Below are 13,330 nucleotides of genomic sequence, written 5' to 3' on the forward strand. Positions count from 1 at the left end.
CCCAGCCCCTGTCTTCCCCCATTTTTAACTCACATCACATTTGGAACACCAGTCACTATGAAATGATAATGTATTTATTATTTGCCTCTGAGTCCTGCCAACACCTGACATTTGATAAATGCTGACAAAACTCATAATGCAGCCTCGGTAACTCAAATGTAATAGATTCACTTCTTGTCTTTTAAGTTACTGATCGGCCATTTCTCATCAGGGTTCATCAGAGGTGCGCAGGCCTCCAGTGGATCCCCAGCACTGCCTCGAAAGCAAAGAGACAAGTCACCCAGCAGCCTCTTGGAAGATGCCAAAGAGACATGCTTCACCAGGGATAGGAAGGGGGGCTTCTTCAGCTCCTTCATGAAAAAGAGAAATGCTCCTACACCCCCTAAACGCAGCAGCTCCTTCCGAGAAATGGAGAATCAGCCCCATAAGAAATACGAACTCACGGGTAACTTCTCATCTGTTGCTTCTCTACAGCATGCTGATGGGTTCTCTTTCACTCCTGCCCAGCAAGAGGCGAATCTGGTGCCACCCAAGTGCTATGGGGGGAGCTTTGCACAGAGGAACCTCTGTAATGACGACGGTGGTGGGGGTGGGGGCAGTGGCACTGCTGGGGGTGGGTGGTCTGGCATCACAGGCTTCTTTACACCACGCTTAATCAAAAAGACACTGGGCTTACGAGCAGGTAAACCCACAGCCAGTGATGACACTTCCAAGCCTTTTCCAAGGTCAAACTCTACATCTTCCATGTCCTCAGGGCTTCCAGAGCAGGATAGGATGGCAATGACCCTTCCCAGGAACTGCCAGAGGTCCAAACTCCACCTGGAAAGGACAGTGTCCACCTCTTCTCAGCCAGAAGAGAATGTGGACAGGGCCAATGACATGCTTCCAAAAAAATCAGAGGAAAGTGCTGCTCCAAGCAGGGAGAGACCAAAAGCCAAGTTATTGCCCAGAGGAGCCGCAGCTCTTCCTCTCAGAACACCCTCTGGGGATCTAGCCATTACAGAGAAGGACCCTCCAGGGGTGGGAGTGGCTGGAGTGGCAGCTGCCCCCAAGGGCAAAGAGAAGAATGGTGGGGCACGACTTGGGATGGCTGGAGTTCCAGAGGATGGAGAGCAGCCGGGCTGGCCTTCTCCAGCCAAGGCTGCCCCTGTCCTCCCAACCACTCACAACCACAAAGTGCCAGTCCTTATCTCACCCACCCTGAAACACACTCCAGCTGATGTGCAGCTCATTGGCACAGACTCTCAGGGGAATAAATTCAAGCTCTTATCTGAGCATCAGGTCACATCCTCTGGAGACAAGGACCGACCCCGACGGGTAAAACCAAAGTGTGCCCCACCCCCACCACCAGTGATGAGACTACTGCAGCATCCGTCCATCTGCTCAGACCCTACAGAAGAGCCGACTGCCCTAACTGCAGGACAGTCCACGTCAGAAACACAGGAAGGAGGAAAGAAGGCAGCTCTGGGCGCAGTGCCCATCAGTGGGAAAGCTGGGAGGCCAGTGATGCCTCCACCTCAAGTGCCTCTGCCCACATCTTCCATCTCGCCAGCCAAAATGGCCAACGGCACAGCAGGTACTAAAGTGGCTCTGAGAAAAACCAAACAGGCCGCTGAGAAAATCTCAGCAGACAAAATCAGCAAAGAGGCCCTGCTGGAATGTGCTGACCTACTGTCCAGTGCAATCACGGAACCTGTGCCCAACAGCCAGCTGGTAGACACTGGACACCAGCTGCTTGACTACTGCTCAGGCTATGTGGACTGCATCCCTCAAACTCGCAACAAATTTGCCTTCCGAGAGGCTGTGAGCAAACTGGAACTCAGCCTGCAGGAGCTACAGGTTTCTTCAGCAGCTGCTGGTGTGCCCGGGACAAACCCTGTCCTTAATAACTTATTGTCATGTGTACAGGAAATCAGTGATGTGGTGCAGAGGTAGCCACTGTTAGCCTGGTGGGAAAATGCACACATTTCTGAGGGGAGAGGGAAAGGGACTTGTTTTCCTGTATTCTTGTTTTCAGAAAATGAAAGACTCATACTTGAGTGTGTTTATGTGAAGTACCTCAGATCCCTGAGTTCTCACGTTTACAGTTTCATCTCAAACATAAGAAGCAAACCATATAAGTATAGGAGAGGTAAATTAAGTGGGGGCAAGGCAGTAGTGGACAGGGTTGGAAACTGCACTGGAAAATAGGGAACATGTGTATATCATAAGGAAGGCAATGCAGCCCATCCCTACCTGGAATGCTGGGAGGTGCTAGGCAGGGCTGCTCTCAGCAAGACCGCAGCAGCTGCACCCAGACCTGGGGCTCTGGTAGGTACTAATGGTGATTATGTTCCAATTTACCTAATGAATTTGGTGGGACAGAAGAAACGAAAGCTGGGGATGTACCAAGATAAATTTTTGTTCAGGGCTGTTGGAAGCAGCTGTTAGCCTTGCTTCCACAAGGCCATTGCTGCTGTAATAAGAACTGCAAATCAGAGTGCTACAACATAAAACTGGGAAATATGGCCCTATCTGAATGCCTGTGTCCTGTTTTCCGCTGGTGTATCAGTTAGTGCAGGAAGTAAAGAATGCTGGAAAGTTGAATCAGAGAGACTGAAAACCTTCTAAAATCTTACACAGATTAGCAGAAGTCACTTCTTCCAGTCTGGTATATTATTTCATAATGGACCAGGCTGGGCTTCCTGCCTGTTGGTGGCTATCTGTAAACCATAAGTACAGGGGTCTCCCTAGTGGTTCTTCTCTGTCTTTTGCTGGGCAGGCTGTCTTCCTTTATTCCTGGTAGCATTCAGAGCATTAACCAGTGTTGATTTTGAAAATAGTAGTCCCTACAGGTTCTCACAAAGGAATGAATTCTGTTCTGATACAGTTCCCCTGCATACTGACATATTGGCCAAGGACTTGAGCAGCTGTGTATTTTTCTTTATCAACTAAAATACCAGGGAGATGGTCTTTTCTTGAAACCCAGTGGCCTGTGTGTGACTGAGAGGAAAAGCTGGCTTGGTCCTAATGGCTGTTTCTCTGTACCTTTCCCTTCCCTTATCACCTTAAGCCCAGTCTAGGTAGAGAATAGGGAGAGGCATTCTCTCTATGGATTTGAAGTGAATCACCCCCACATTATTCTCACATGCTTTTCTTCTCTCACATATTCCTTCCTACTCCCCTACCCAATCATTGTGCTTATTTGTACAGATCTTATTGGAAATATTCTTTATTTATTTTGTCATTTCACTTCTATTTTAAGAATGCATAATTGAAGGAGTAGTCATTTTCAGGGAGCACCAGGTAGACACTGGGAACCTAATGACTTAATCCTTAAATATGTTTTGCCCTTGAAAAATAGGCCTTTTCCTTCCTTACTTAGTTATAATTGTGGAAGCTAATTAGGATGGCATGGAAGTGAATCTAATGAGTTAGGTATTATTAATGTTCTTGGTATCGGGTCTAATTCCAGTTACTGCTTCATTCTCTTTTTAAAGCTTTATGAATACTTCCCCCATCCTCCCCAAGGAGAGCTCAATACACACGTATTTTTATTTTATTCTCTCAAAGGAATATTAGCTTAGGAAAATAGGAATTCAACATTGAGCAGTGAGTTTTCTTCTGGCTCTGTCATTGATACACTGTCAAACCACAGCCTCATCTCTTAATCTATTCAATTAAGGTAACAGTACATGTTCTCAAGGGTGTTGCAAGTAAGTGTGCAGCTATCCCTTGGAGAGCCTCTCTGGAAAGCTCTTTTAGTGCGGTGTTGTTATGCTGAATGGTTTTCCATTATCTTATTTGCTGAGTAGAAAATATTAATGAAATTAAGAATTGTTGAGATTATATGAATTGGGCTAGAATACTAAGGGGGAAACTATGTTTTGAATAGAGTTTGGCATTTTTGACCAAGAACAAAATTGAGTTTTCATTGGAAAGAAAGGAAACCTTGATTCTTACCATTGCTGCTCCAAAGGAGGCCCAGGTTAAGAGGATTAGAGGAGACACGCGGTGCTGGGCATTCCTGGCGGGTGTTGGGTGATCCCCGCAGTATGTCACCTGCAGTTGCAGCACAGGCAGCTAGTGATCGGGTTCATCTCCTCCTAGTGGTTGGAAGAGAACTCAGATGTAAAAACCAGCAGTCCTTCCCCCACCTTCTTTCCTGCCATTCTCGCTCATCATACATGTCCATAAACTTGAAGAACTCGTTTTAGCAGTTAGCCTTTTAAGGTCGAGGATGGGAAAGCTAAAACTTTAGAATATTATTATGCTGCTTTTTAGGTTTATCCCTGTTGTTGTGGGATGCAAGTTAAGGGATTGTAATTGTTTTTCAGGGTTTTTTTGTTTTTTAAGCAAGGGCTCTATTTTCCCTTGAGAGTTCTGGAACTAAGCCTTGGAGAAACACTACTGAGTGTATTTAGGCTCCCTAGTTTTCTTGCCCAACAACAATCTGAAGGGTAGGGGGTGGGGCCTGTGTCTTACTCAGGGGCAGCACCTAGCTGTCTTGCCTACAGTGGGTGCACAATATATAAATGGAATTGATTTTTCTCAACACTGTCAAGAGTGGCATTGACTATTGGAGCACACCCCGTCCACATGATGCTTGAACTATGTAACTTCAGGGGTCGAGGGCTCTAGGTTCAGGTTAAAGAGGCACTGTCAACTTACTATACAAGCATAATTTAGGTTTTTCCTTTTTCTACTTGAAAAGGACCAGCTTAAACACAAACCCTTATGTAAATTAAAAGGTTTGAATCCAAAGCAGATAAAACTGCTTCTAGAAAAGTGTAGTTTAATTTTAACTGTTCTAAAAGCAATGAACAAAGGCCCTCGTCCAAGGCGTTGACAGTTTTCTAAAGTGGTTATGCTGTATATCTGGATGCATGCCTTTGGGCTGCCACTGCTTGATTCCTTTCATGTACAGATAATATTACTTCAGTTTAGATTTCCCACTTTAAAATGCAGTGATTTGTGTTGCATACTAAAATGCAGTGATTTGTGTTGCATACTAAAATGCAGTGATTTGTGTTGCATACATCTTGATTGTGCTTTACCTAAAGTATTTTCTTAAAAGGCTTTGTGTAAAATTTAAATATATATTTTCCTGTAGACTTCCATCATGATTTTCAGAGATTAGCCTTAAAAAATTTGGCCCTAAGAAATTCATTCAGTGTTTTTCTAGATGACCTCTGTACATAGAGGTCATTATAGTGGAGACCCTTTACCAGCAGCATTTTAGGATTTAAATTAGATAGTAAGTTTCTTAGGATTCAACCGAAAGTTGGCTAGTAAAGTATTTCCCAGGTAATAAAGCATGCTGACTTTGCTAAGGCACTGCTCATTTTTATTTAACTAAAGTCATGGAGATTTTGAGTTTAAAGGATGCAGTATAGATAGCGGTTTAGTGTTTAGGCTCTAATTCCTGTCTAAAAGGCAAGTCATTTAACCTTGGGAGCCTCAGTTTCCTCACTGTAAAACAGGGATAATAATAGTAACTACCTCAGGGTTGTTGTAAGGATTAAATGAGATGATATTTGTAAGATACTTAGCTCAAGTGCCTGGCACACAATGAGCACACTCTATAAATGTTCTTCTGCTACTATTATTAACACCTAGGCCAGGGATGCACAGCAGAATCCCCTAGGGTTAAAAAACAAAACAAAACAAACAAAAAACTGATGGAATAGCCCCACTCCAGATCAGAATTCCCAATGGGCTGGGGTCTCGGCCAGTGTATTCTCCAGTAATCTCGCCAGGTGTTTGAAACACCCAGTGCTATCTGAAAACTATCAGTACCCCAACCCTTTTCTTTATAGATTAAGAAACTAGCAGAAGATGGTTAAGTTACTTGCCTGTTGTCTCAGAACGGTTAATTAGTGGCAGAGCCAAGGCTAGAATTCAAGTCTCTTGACTTTATGGTTGTGGGGTCTTTCCACCATACCTGCTGCCATGTGAGACACTGCAAAAAAGTGGCTCATACCGACAATCAGCCTGTGTGGTGCTGCACACTTTCTAAAGCACATGCTCCTGACACTCTGACCTTAAGGGGCTTGAATATGGAGTAATGGGAACACGAGCCAAGCAAGCACTCAGTAGAATTCAGTCATTTAAAAAATTCTATGGGGTCATTCTTTTGGACAGACCTCAGCAACACAGCAATGTGCACTTTGTAGTAAAGAAATACCAACTTGAGTTTTTAAAAAACCTAGTTAGTCCTACATTCCCTTTTCTTTAAAAAACTTTATTGTTCACATTATTTTAATGACTATGAGATAATGTATATGAGAGCACTTTGAGAAAATATCAACTGTAATATAACTATAAGGTTGTAGTATTGTCTGTTTAAAAGATAAGACAGTTGATTCAATGTGGATGGACCCTGTGGGGGACCTGAAAATGCAGATATATAAGAATCAACCTCTGTTATTTATCACATTTAGAAATATGAAACTGCTTAACGAGTATGAGCAGGTATAGCAAGTGTTTGCTAAAGTTGTAGTTCAGAGCTGAATTACTTCAGGAAACTAGGGACCAACTTTTTGGTTTAATTCCGATCTTTAAAAAGTAAGAATATGTACTCACTCCAGAACACAGAAGCTCTTCCAGGGGACCTTGACTCAAGAAGGATGAGGCCCTCTTACTCTTCTCCATTTGTCCACTATATGCTTGGCCATTTATCCTAAATGTGGTGGGAGCAGACTTGTTATCTGTTGATGTTGACAGTGTCTTTTTTTAACCTATGTCCTGCATAGTTTTGTTAGGTTTACAGGGGGAGGTGGATGGCCATAAAACCAGTGCACTTTGGGAATTACTTTTCTAGGATTTCCTGCCAGTTATAAATGACATTGACATTTGTCATCTATCTTTTTTTCTTTTTCTAAAAAGAATAGCTGAATTTAATTCACCTATTATAAAATACTCAAAAGTAAATTGCATTGGTGGCCACTTTTGAATTATAGCCACATTTCATTATGACCCCTTCTGCTCCCTTCCATTTTGCTACTGATGTCATTCTTGTTATCAGGCTGTGCCCCTACCAGGAGTTCATATTGGGTTGACGGGGTTATCTATATTTTTGTTCTTGATTTTTGAGTTTCATCATCTTGCATTAAATTGTTCTACCTGGACTTGGGGTTCATCTCTGTGCCCTAAGGATCTGCTATGACCAATCCTCTTTTTGTAGGTGAGTCTCTGGCTTAAGTATTGCTAGACTTCGGCGGTTTGTGTCTCTGTCTTAGCTTGTATCAAGCCAGTAGTAGCTCACTTCCTTTGTAAATTCCTGCTTCAGTCTGGGATCCGTAGGAGTATGTGAGAACTTCTGAAACGTCTCCAACTCTTAACAGTCAAGATATCTATATCATTTGGATAGAGTTCTGGTTTTCCAACTACTAGACTTAAAGAAATTCTAACGCAAAGCTTGCTTTTTTTTTTTTTTTCTTTTTTCCAGCAAGCCAGTAGTAATAGTTATTGTTACTTGCTCTGTTCAGCACAACTGTAGTTGACTTGAACTTCACTGTCATTCCCTACGCTCCTGTCTTACTGAGAAGCACGGGTGGGATTCAGGGCTGTGGGACAAGCTGCAGCCTACTCTGGAGCACTCACCCCCGTGACTCAGTCCAGCCTGTCTTTTGGGAAGTTTATTACAGTGTCCAGAAGGATGAATTTCTGCTTTTCATGCCACCTCTCTGAGTTATGTATTCTATCTTGAGTATGTACAAGATGATACCTTTTGGCTGGGCACGGTGGCTCGTGCCTGTAATCCCAGCACTTTGGGAGACCAAGATGGGCAGATCACTTGAGGTCAGGAGTTTGAGACCAGCCTGGCCAACATGGTGAAACCCCGTCTCTACTAAAAATATAAAAATTAGCCGGGCGTAGTACATGCCTGTAATCCCAGCTACTCCTGAGGCTGAGGCAGAATTGCTTGAACCCAGGAGGCGGAGGTTGCAGTGAGCTGAGATCGCGCCGCTGCACTCCAGCCTAAGTGACAGAGTGAGACACGTTAAGAAAAAAAAAAAAAAGATGATACCTTCATTTCTGACTCAATATCCTAGATCCAAAGGACAGGAAATTAGGGAAGGCTTCACCCTGTGGGATCAAGATAAGAAGATCCCATACTTCTCCCCAGGTAAGGAGGCCTGTGGCAGGTCATGATTCAAAGCTGACTTGGAATGGCAGAAACTGCCGAGAGGCCACCCTTGGAGATTTGTGCCTTCAAAGATGGGTTTCATGAGTCTCACAGAGGAAAAGGCTTGTCAGCTGGGTTGATTTTGCATGATTATTGAACTAGAACTGGTAGACACGAGCTTCTCAGGTGGCAGTGGCCAGATCCTCCATCTGTGAGAATCCCCCACTTGAAGTGGTTTCCTGAGAGTGTTCACTTGGCAGTTGCTGCATTTCTCAAGCCCACCTGGCGAGGTCTCACCAGACCCTTCCCTCCAAGTGCACTTACTTCTTCATCCCCATGTACATCTCTAACTTTGAAATTGTTTACCTCTCCTAGAAAAATCTTACCTTTTAACCTGAGCAGAGTAGCAAAGCCCTGTTCACTCTGAGGGAGCAGCTGGCATGTTGAAGGGGAAAGGCCAGGCACAGCACTGTCCTCAGACCACACCATATCTGGAGCAGAATTGTGATACATGTCATCTATGTCTGTTTTGGAAGATTCTTTGTTCTTCATTGTACTCGCATCAGCAAATTTTCAGGGTCCTACCTGTCACTCCAGGCTACTGAGCTGAACCCTCAGAAGCTGAGATCTCCGAGCATGCTAAGTAACCTTTTAGGACACGCTGGAGGCAAACTGTCGAATGCTAGCAGGCTTTATGAAAGGAAATATAAGGAGTTTGTGTAGTCGGAACTTGCTTTTAGATTTGCTTTGGAATCTCAGAACGGGAGTTTTAAATCATGTAATTAGGCACCATAAACTTTAGTTGGAGAATGGGACTTAAATTTTCACATATATGTATACTTAATTTTCAGCAATTATAACACAATAAAAAGAATATGCAAATTTATTGTTGTTTCAGAAGGTTTTGCAGGACTGGGAACGCTTTAGGGTCATGAACAGTAAACCTCAGATACTGTTCTGCACAATTCAGAAGTACCATACCAGGTATTGTGAGTGGCAAGAAGGCCAGGAGACAGATGCTTCTGGTAGATGAGGGCCAGAGAAACCAGCTGTCCTCCATTTTGACAGCAATTTCTCACTGTGGCCATTTGGACTCCATTATGTTTAGAGAGGAATTTCTTGAGATCTTGAGAAATCACCATGATTAGGCCAGTTGTCAATTAGTATTCAGAAACTAGAAAGGAACAATGAGATAGTTGTTTATGGTTCTTTAGGGCATATGTTTGAAAACCCTCTCATCTCAGATCTGTATAGCTGGTGTGCGTTTGTGTCCATAAGTGCACGTGCACTGCTGTCGTGCCCGTTAAGAAAGGGGGAGTAAGTAAAAGAGGAATCGCTCAGATCTTTCCTTGGATGAACAGCAGTGGCGTGGTTGGTGTGTTGACTGTGAACAGGCTGACTTAGCTGTTGACGTATACTCAGAACCCCCATCTCCTCCCAGACCCTGCACTTTTCCTTCTCTGCAGTCTGCTTTTCTAATGACTGTCACTGGACAAACCCCAGTTTTATGCTCGCTTAGTAAAAATAAGTTTAAACATTTCATGGTGATTGACAGAACTTTGTCCCAAAACATGCGGATTCAGATTTTTTAAAACTCGTTGAACGTTTATACCAAAGGTCCCGCCCTGCAGGTGTGTATGTGGTGCACAGAGGGTGAGGTTTGGAGCATCGGGCACTGTGTGCATTGCTAAGGGGACATAGTGAGACAATGTGGGATTTAACTAAAAACACATCAATCGTGTGTCACATTACCAGTGTTGTCAGGTATTTGTTCTTAATTGTTATTGTAATATATTTTCAGTTGTTTTTCTAATTTAATTCTCTCCGTCTGTTGTCTGACTGTGAACTGCTAACAGTGTTAAACTTGATGTAAATAAATGAGGCCCTTGAAAGGGACTGCTCTCTCTGTCTTCTCACAAGGTTTGCCAAGTTGTGTTTTGTTTTAAATAAAGGTTGCAATATTTTATTGGCAAAGTAGGCTGGAGATTGGAGTGTTTCTCCCATGATTTTAGTTGACAGGGAATCTAAGCAGCATTTCTTTCTGCCTACGTAATGCAGATGTCTATAAGGTAAAGAAGCTGAAGCTGATTTTAGCAAGCAAACATCCCTCTGGCATATTTTTTTTTTTTTTTTTTTTTTGAGACTGAGTCTCGCTCTGTCGCCCAGGCTAGAGTGCAGTGGCGCGATCTCGGCTCACTGCAAGCTCCGCCTCCCGGGTTCACGCCATTCTCCTGCCTCAGCCTCCCTAATAGCTGGGACTACAGGCGCCCGCCACCATGCCCAGCTAAGTTTTTGTATTTTTAGTAGAGACGGGGTTTCACCATGTTAGCCAGGATGGTCTCAATCTCCTGACCTCGTGATCCACCCGCTTCCGCCTCCCAAAGTACTGGGATTACAGGTGCGAGCCACCACACCCAGCCTGGCACATTCTTTAGAATGTCCTCTTTGGGGGTGAATACTCATCCTTTGATGGATTACATTTTTGGAAGTGAACAAAAGGCATCATCTGGAGTCCAGGCTGCTGTGCATAAGGTGGGTAATATGTTTGTTTGTGTGTCTTCAACATGAAGTGACTGTCAAGTGAAATTTAATTCTCTCAAAATCCATTCTGAGGACAACTCCAAGTAAGTTCTAAGTGTTTTGAGTCAATGTAGCATTTATAGAGTAGGTGTAGAACCTCACAGGATAGCATTCTATTCTTGTTTGACGTGGTCTTCAAGTTTTTATGAATGAGTTATTGCTTTTAGAAGTAACCTTAACAGGTATGGGTAGAATATACACAAGTTGTGCATACGTGAGGCCCAATTGAAATGGCTGGTAAGCAGCAGTTTATACACCTCCTCACATTCCACCTTCAGTCCTTTTCTCCCACTCATTTTTGGTTGTCTAGAAAGTCTTTTTAGAATCTTCCAAGAATCTCTCAATGTGATTTGACTTAACGATTTTTTTTTTTTTGAGACAGTTTCCCTCTGTTGCCCAGGATGGAGTGCAGTGGCACGATCTCGGCTCACTGCAACCTCCACCTCCCGGGTTCAAGCCGTTCTTCTGCCTCAGCCTCCCAAGTAGCTGGGACTACAGGTGCGTGCTACCGTGCCCAGCTAATTTTTGTATTTTTAGTAGAGATGGGCTTTCATCATGTTGGCTAGGCTGATCCCAAACTCCTGACCTCAAGTGATCCACCTGCCTCGGCCTTCCAAAGTGCTGGGATGAGTTCGCCCACTGCCTAGACAGAGCCAGTTTATCAAGACAGAAGAACTGCGATGGCGAAAGAATAATTCACACAGAGCTGGCTGTGCGGGAGACCGGAGTTTTATTATTACTCAAATCAGTCTCAGAAAACTTGGGGATCAGAGTTTTTAAGGATAATTTGGTGAGTAAAATCATGGGGAATCGAAGCTGTTCTCTTCTGCTGAGTCAGTTCCTAGGTGGGGGCCACAGAACTGGCTGGCAGGTCCAGGTGGGGCCATCTGGTTGTTAGAAATAAAAAACCTGAAAAGACATCAAAAAGGCCAATCTTAGGTTCACAATAGCGACATTAACCTTCAAGAGTAATTGCGGAAGTTGCAAATCTTAGGACCTCTAGAATAATGGCTGGTAAAAATTCCAGTTTCTCTCATCTTGACTTGGTGGCCTTTCATTTGTTTTACAAGAACTGTTTAGTCTTTTGGGAAGGGCTATTTAAACAAACTATACACAAAAATCCTTCCCAAAGCTAGTTTGGCCTATGCCCAGGAATGAACAAGGACAGTTTAGAGGTTAGCAACAAGATGGGGTCAGTTAGGTCTGATATGTCACTCATAATTTTCTCAGTTTATGAATTTTGCAAAAGCAGTTTCATAGGCACTTTATAAAGACGAACTCATGTCATCCAGCAACTCTGTGAGGTAGATACAGTTATGCTGGAGTGGACACTGGGGCTAAACTGCTTTCCCATGGCCTCACAGTGTTAAGTGATGAAACCATGGCTCCAGCCCTGGTAGTCTGGCTCCAGAGAATGTGTTTGGAACCACTATATTCTGCTGCTTGTCTTGGTTCCCAAGGTGGGAGGTTCAGATCCTCTATTTATGACACCAAACACAGCTGGCCAGTGCTGGAACGAATGCCACCTGTTCTGTCTCTGAGACTCACCCTGTAACGAGCGTATGCAGTGTGTTTAGAGCCTGGTGTGCAGTAGCATCGGGTGGCCTACATCTTCTGGGATGCTTGAGACGGAAAACCTGTGAGTAAGTAGCCAACACTGGCTCCATCTGATTGTACCGTTAGGCTGAGTTCTTTTATCCCTTGAGTGGTATGAAACTAAAACCCTTTTATTTCATTGATTTGAATATTTGAGTACCTAATGTGGCTCAGGGTAGGTACTTTCTAACCTCGAGGCAGTTGAGTAAATGAGCACAACAAACTGTTGAATGTGGGAGAGACAGAAGTGTTTCATTTTATAAGAACTAAAGGAGAGAGGGTTGAGGAAGGCTTTTTTTTTTTTTTTTTTTTGCTTTACTTTGAGATGGAGTTTCACTCGTCACCCAGGCTGGAGTGCAATGGTGCGATCTCGGACCATTGCACCCACCACCTCCCGGGTTCAAGTGATTCTCCTGCCTCAGCCTCCCGAGTAGCTGTGACTATAGGCACCTGCCACCTCACCTGGTTAATTTTTGTTTAATAGAGACGGGGTTTCACCACATTAGCCAGGCTGGTCTTGAACTCCTGATGTCAGGTAATCTGTGAGGAAGGCTTAAATTAAGAAAGGACATGAGATGATGACAAATAGGAAAGACAGAAAAGGCTAGGCACAGTGGCTCACGCCTATAATCCCAACACTTTGGGAGGCTGAGGCAGGAAGACAGCTTGAGCCCAGGAGTTCCAGACCAGCCTGGGCAACATAGTGACACCCTGACTATATGTGTGTATAATATATTAAAAACATAGGGAAAAAAGAACTGTGTTATTCCAGAGGCATGGGAGAAGAACCAAGAAAAGGGGAAAGGCACATAATGAACACTATGTCTAGGCACAGTGCTACATGTCTACACGGTGCCATTTAATCCTCAAAATGACTGCTTTGCTTTTTACAGCTGAGAGTACAGGAGTGAACATTTTCATATATAAGAGCAATGTGCAGTAGGAGGTTGGCATGACTTGGCTTCACCGATGTGGTCCCAAAGCAAACTGACTAGACGGGCAGACCAGTCACATACCCTGCCAGCTCCGTGTGTGCCAGCATCT

General features: G+C 43.8%; 1 protein-coding gene across 9 annotated transcripts in view; it reads left to right on the plus strand.

Annotated features, from left to right (window-relative positions):
- ABL2 (ABL proto-oncogene 2, non-receptor tyrosine kinase) overlaps nt 1-10,006 on the plus strand; it is a 126,825-nt gene extending 116,819 nt beyond the window's left edge. For 5 of the 9 annotated variants that reach the window (XM_024253553.3, XM_054550728.2, XM_054550721.2 and 2 more), the window contains one exon: nt 212-10,006. In XM_024253553.3, coding sequence (XP_024109321.1) covers nt 212-1,935 — 1,724 coding nt within the window. In that variant the 3' untranslated portion in view covers nt 1,936-10,006. The remainder of the gene's footprint in view (nt 1-211) is intronic. The other 4 variants (XM_054550741.2, XM_024253574.3, XM_009240495.4 and 1 more) reach the window with 1 other exon arrangement.
- Nucleotides 10,007-13,330: the final 3,324 nt, after the last annotated feature.

This window comes from Pongo abelii, chromosome 1 (genome assembly GCF_028885655.2).
Source record: "Pongo abelii isolate AG06213 chromosome 1, NHGRI_mPonAbe1-v2.0_pri, whole genome shotgun sequence".
NCBI classification, from domain to species: domain Eukaryota; kingdom Metazoa; phylum Chordata; class Mammalia; order Primates; family Hominidae; genus Pongo; species Pongo abelii.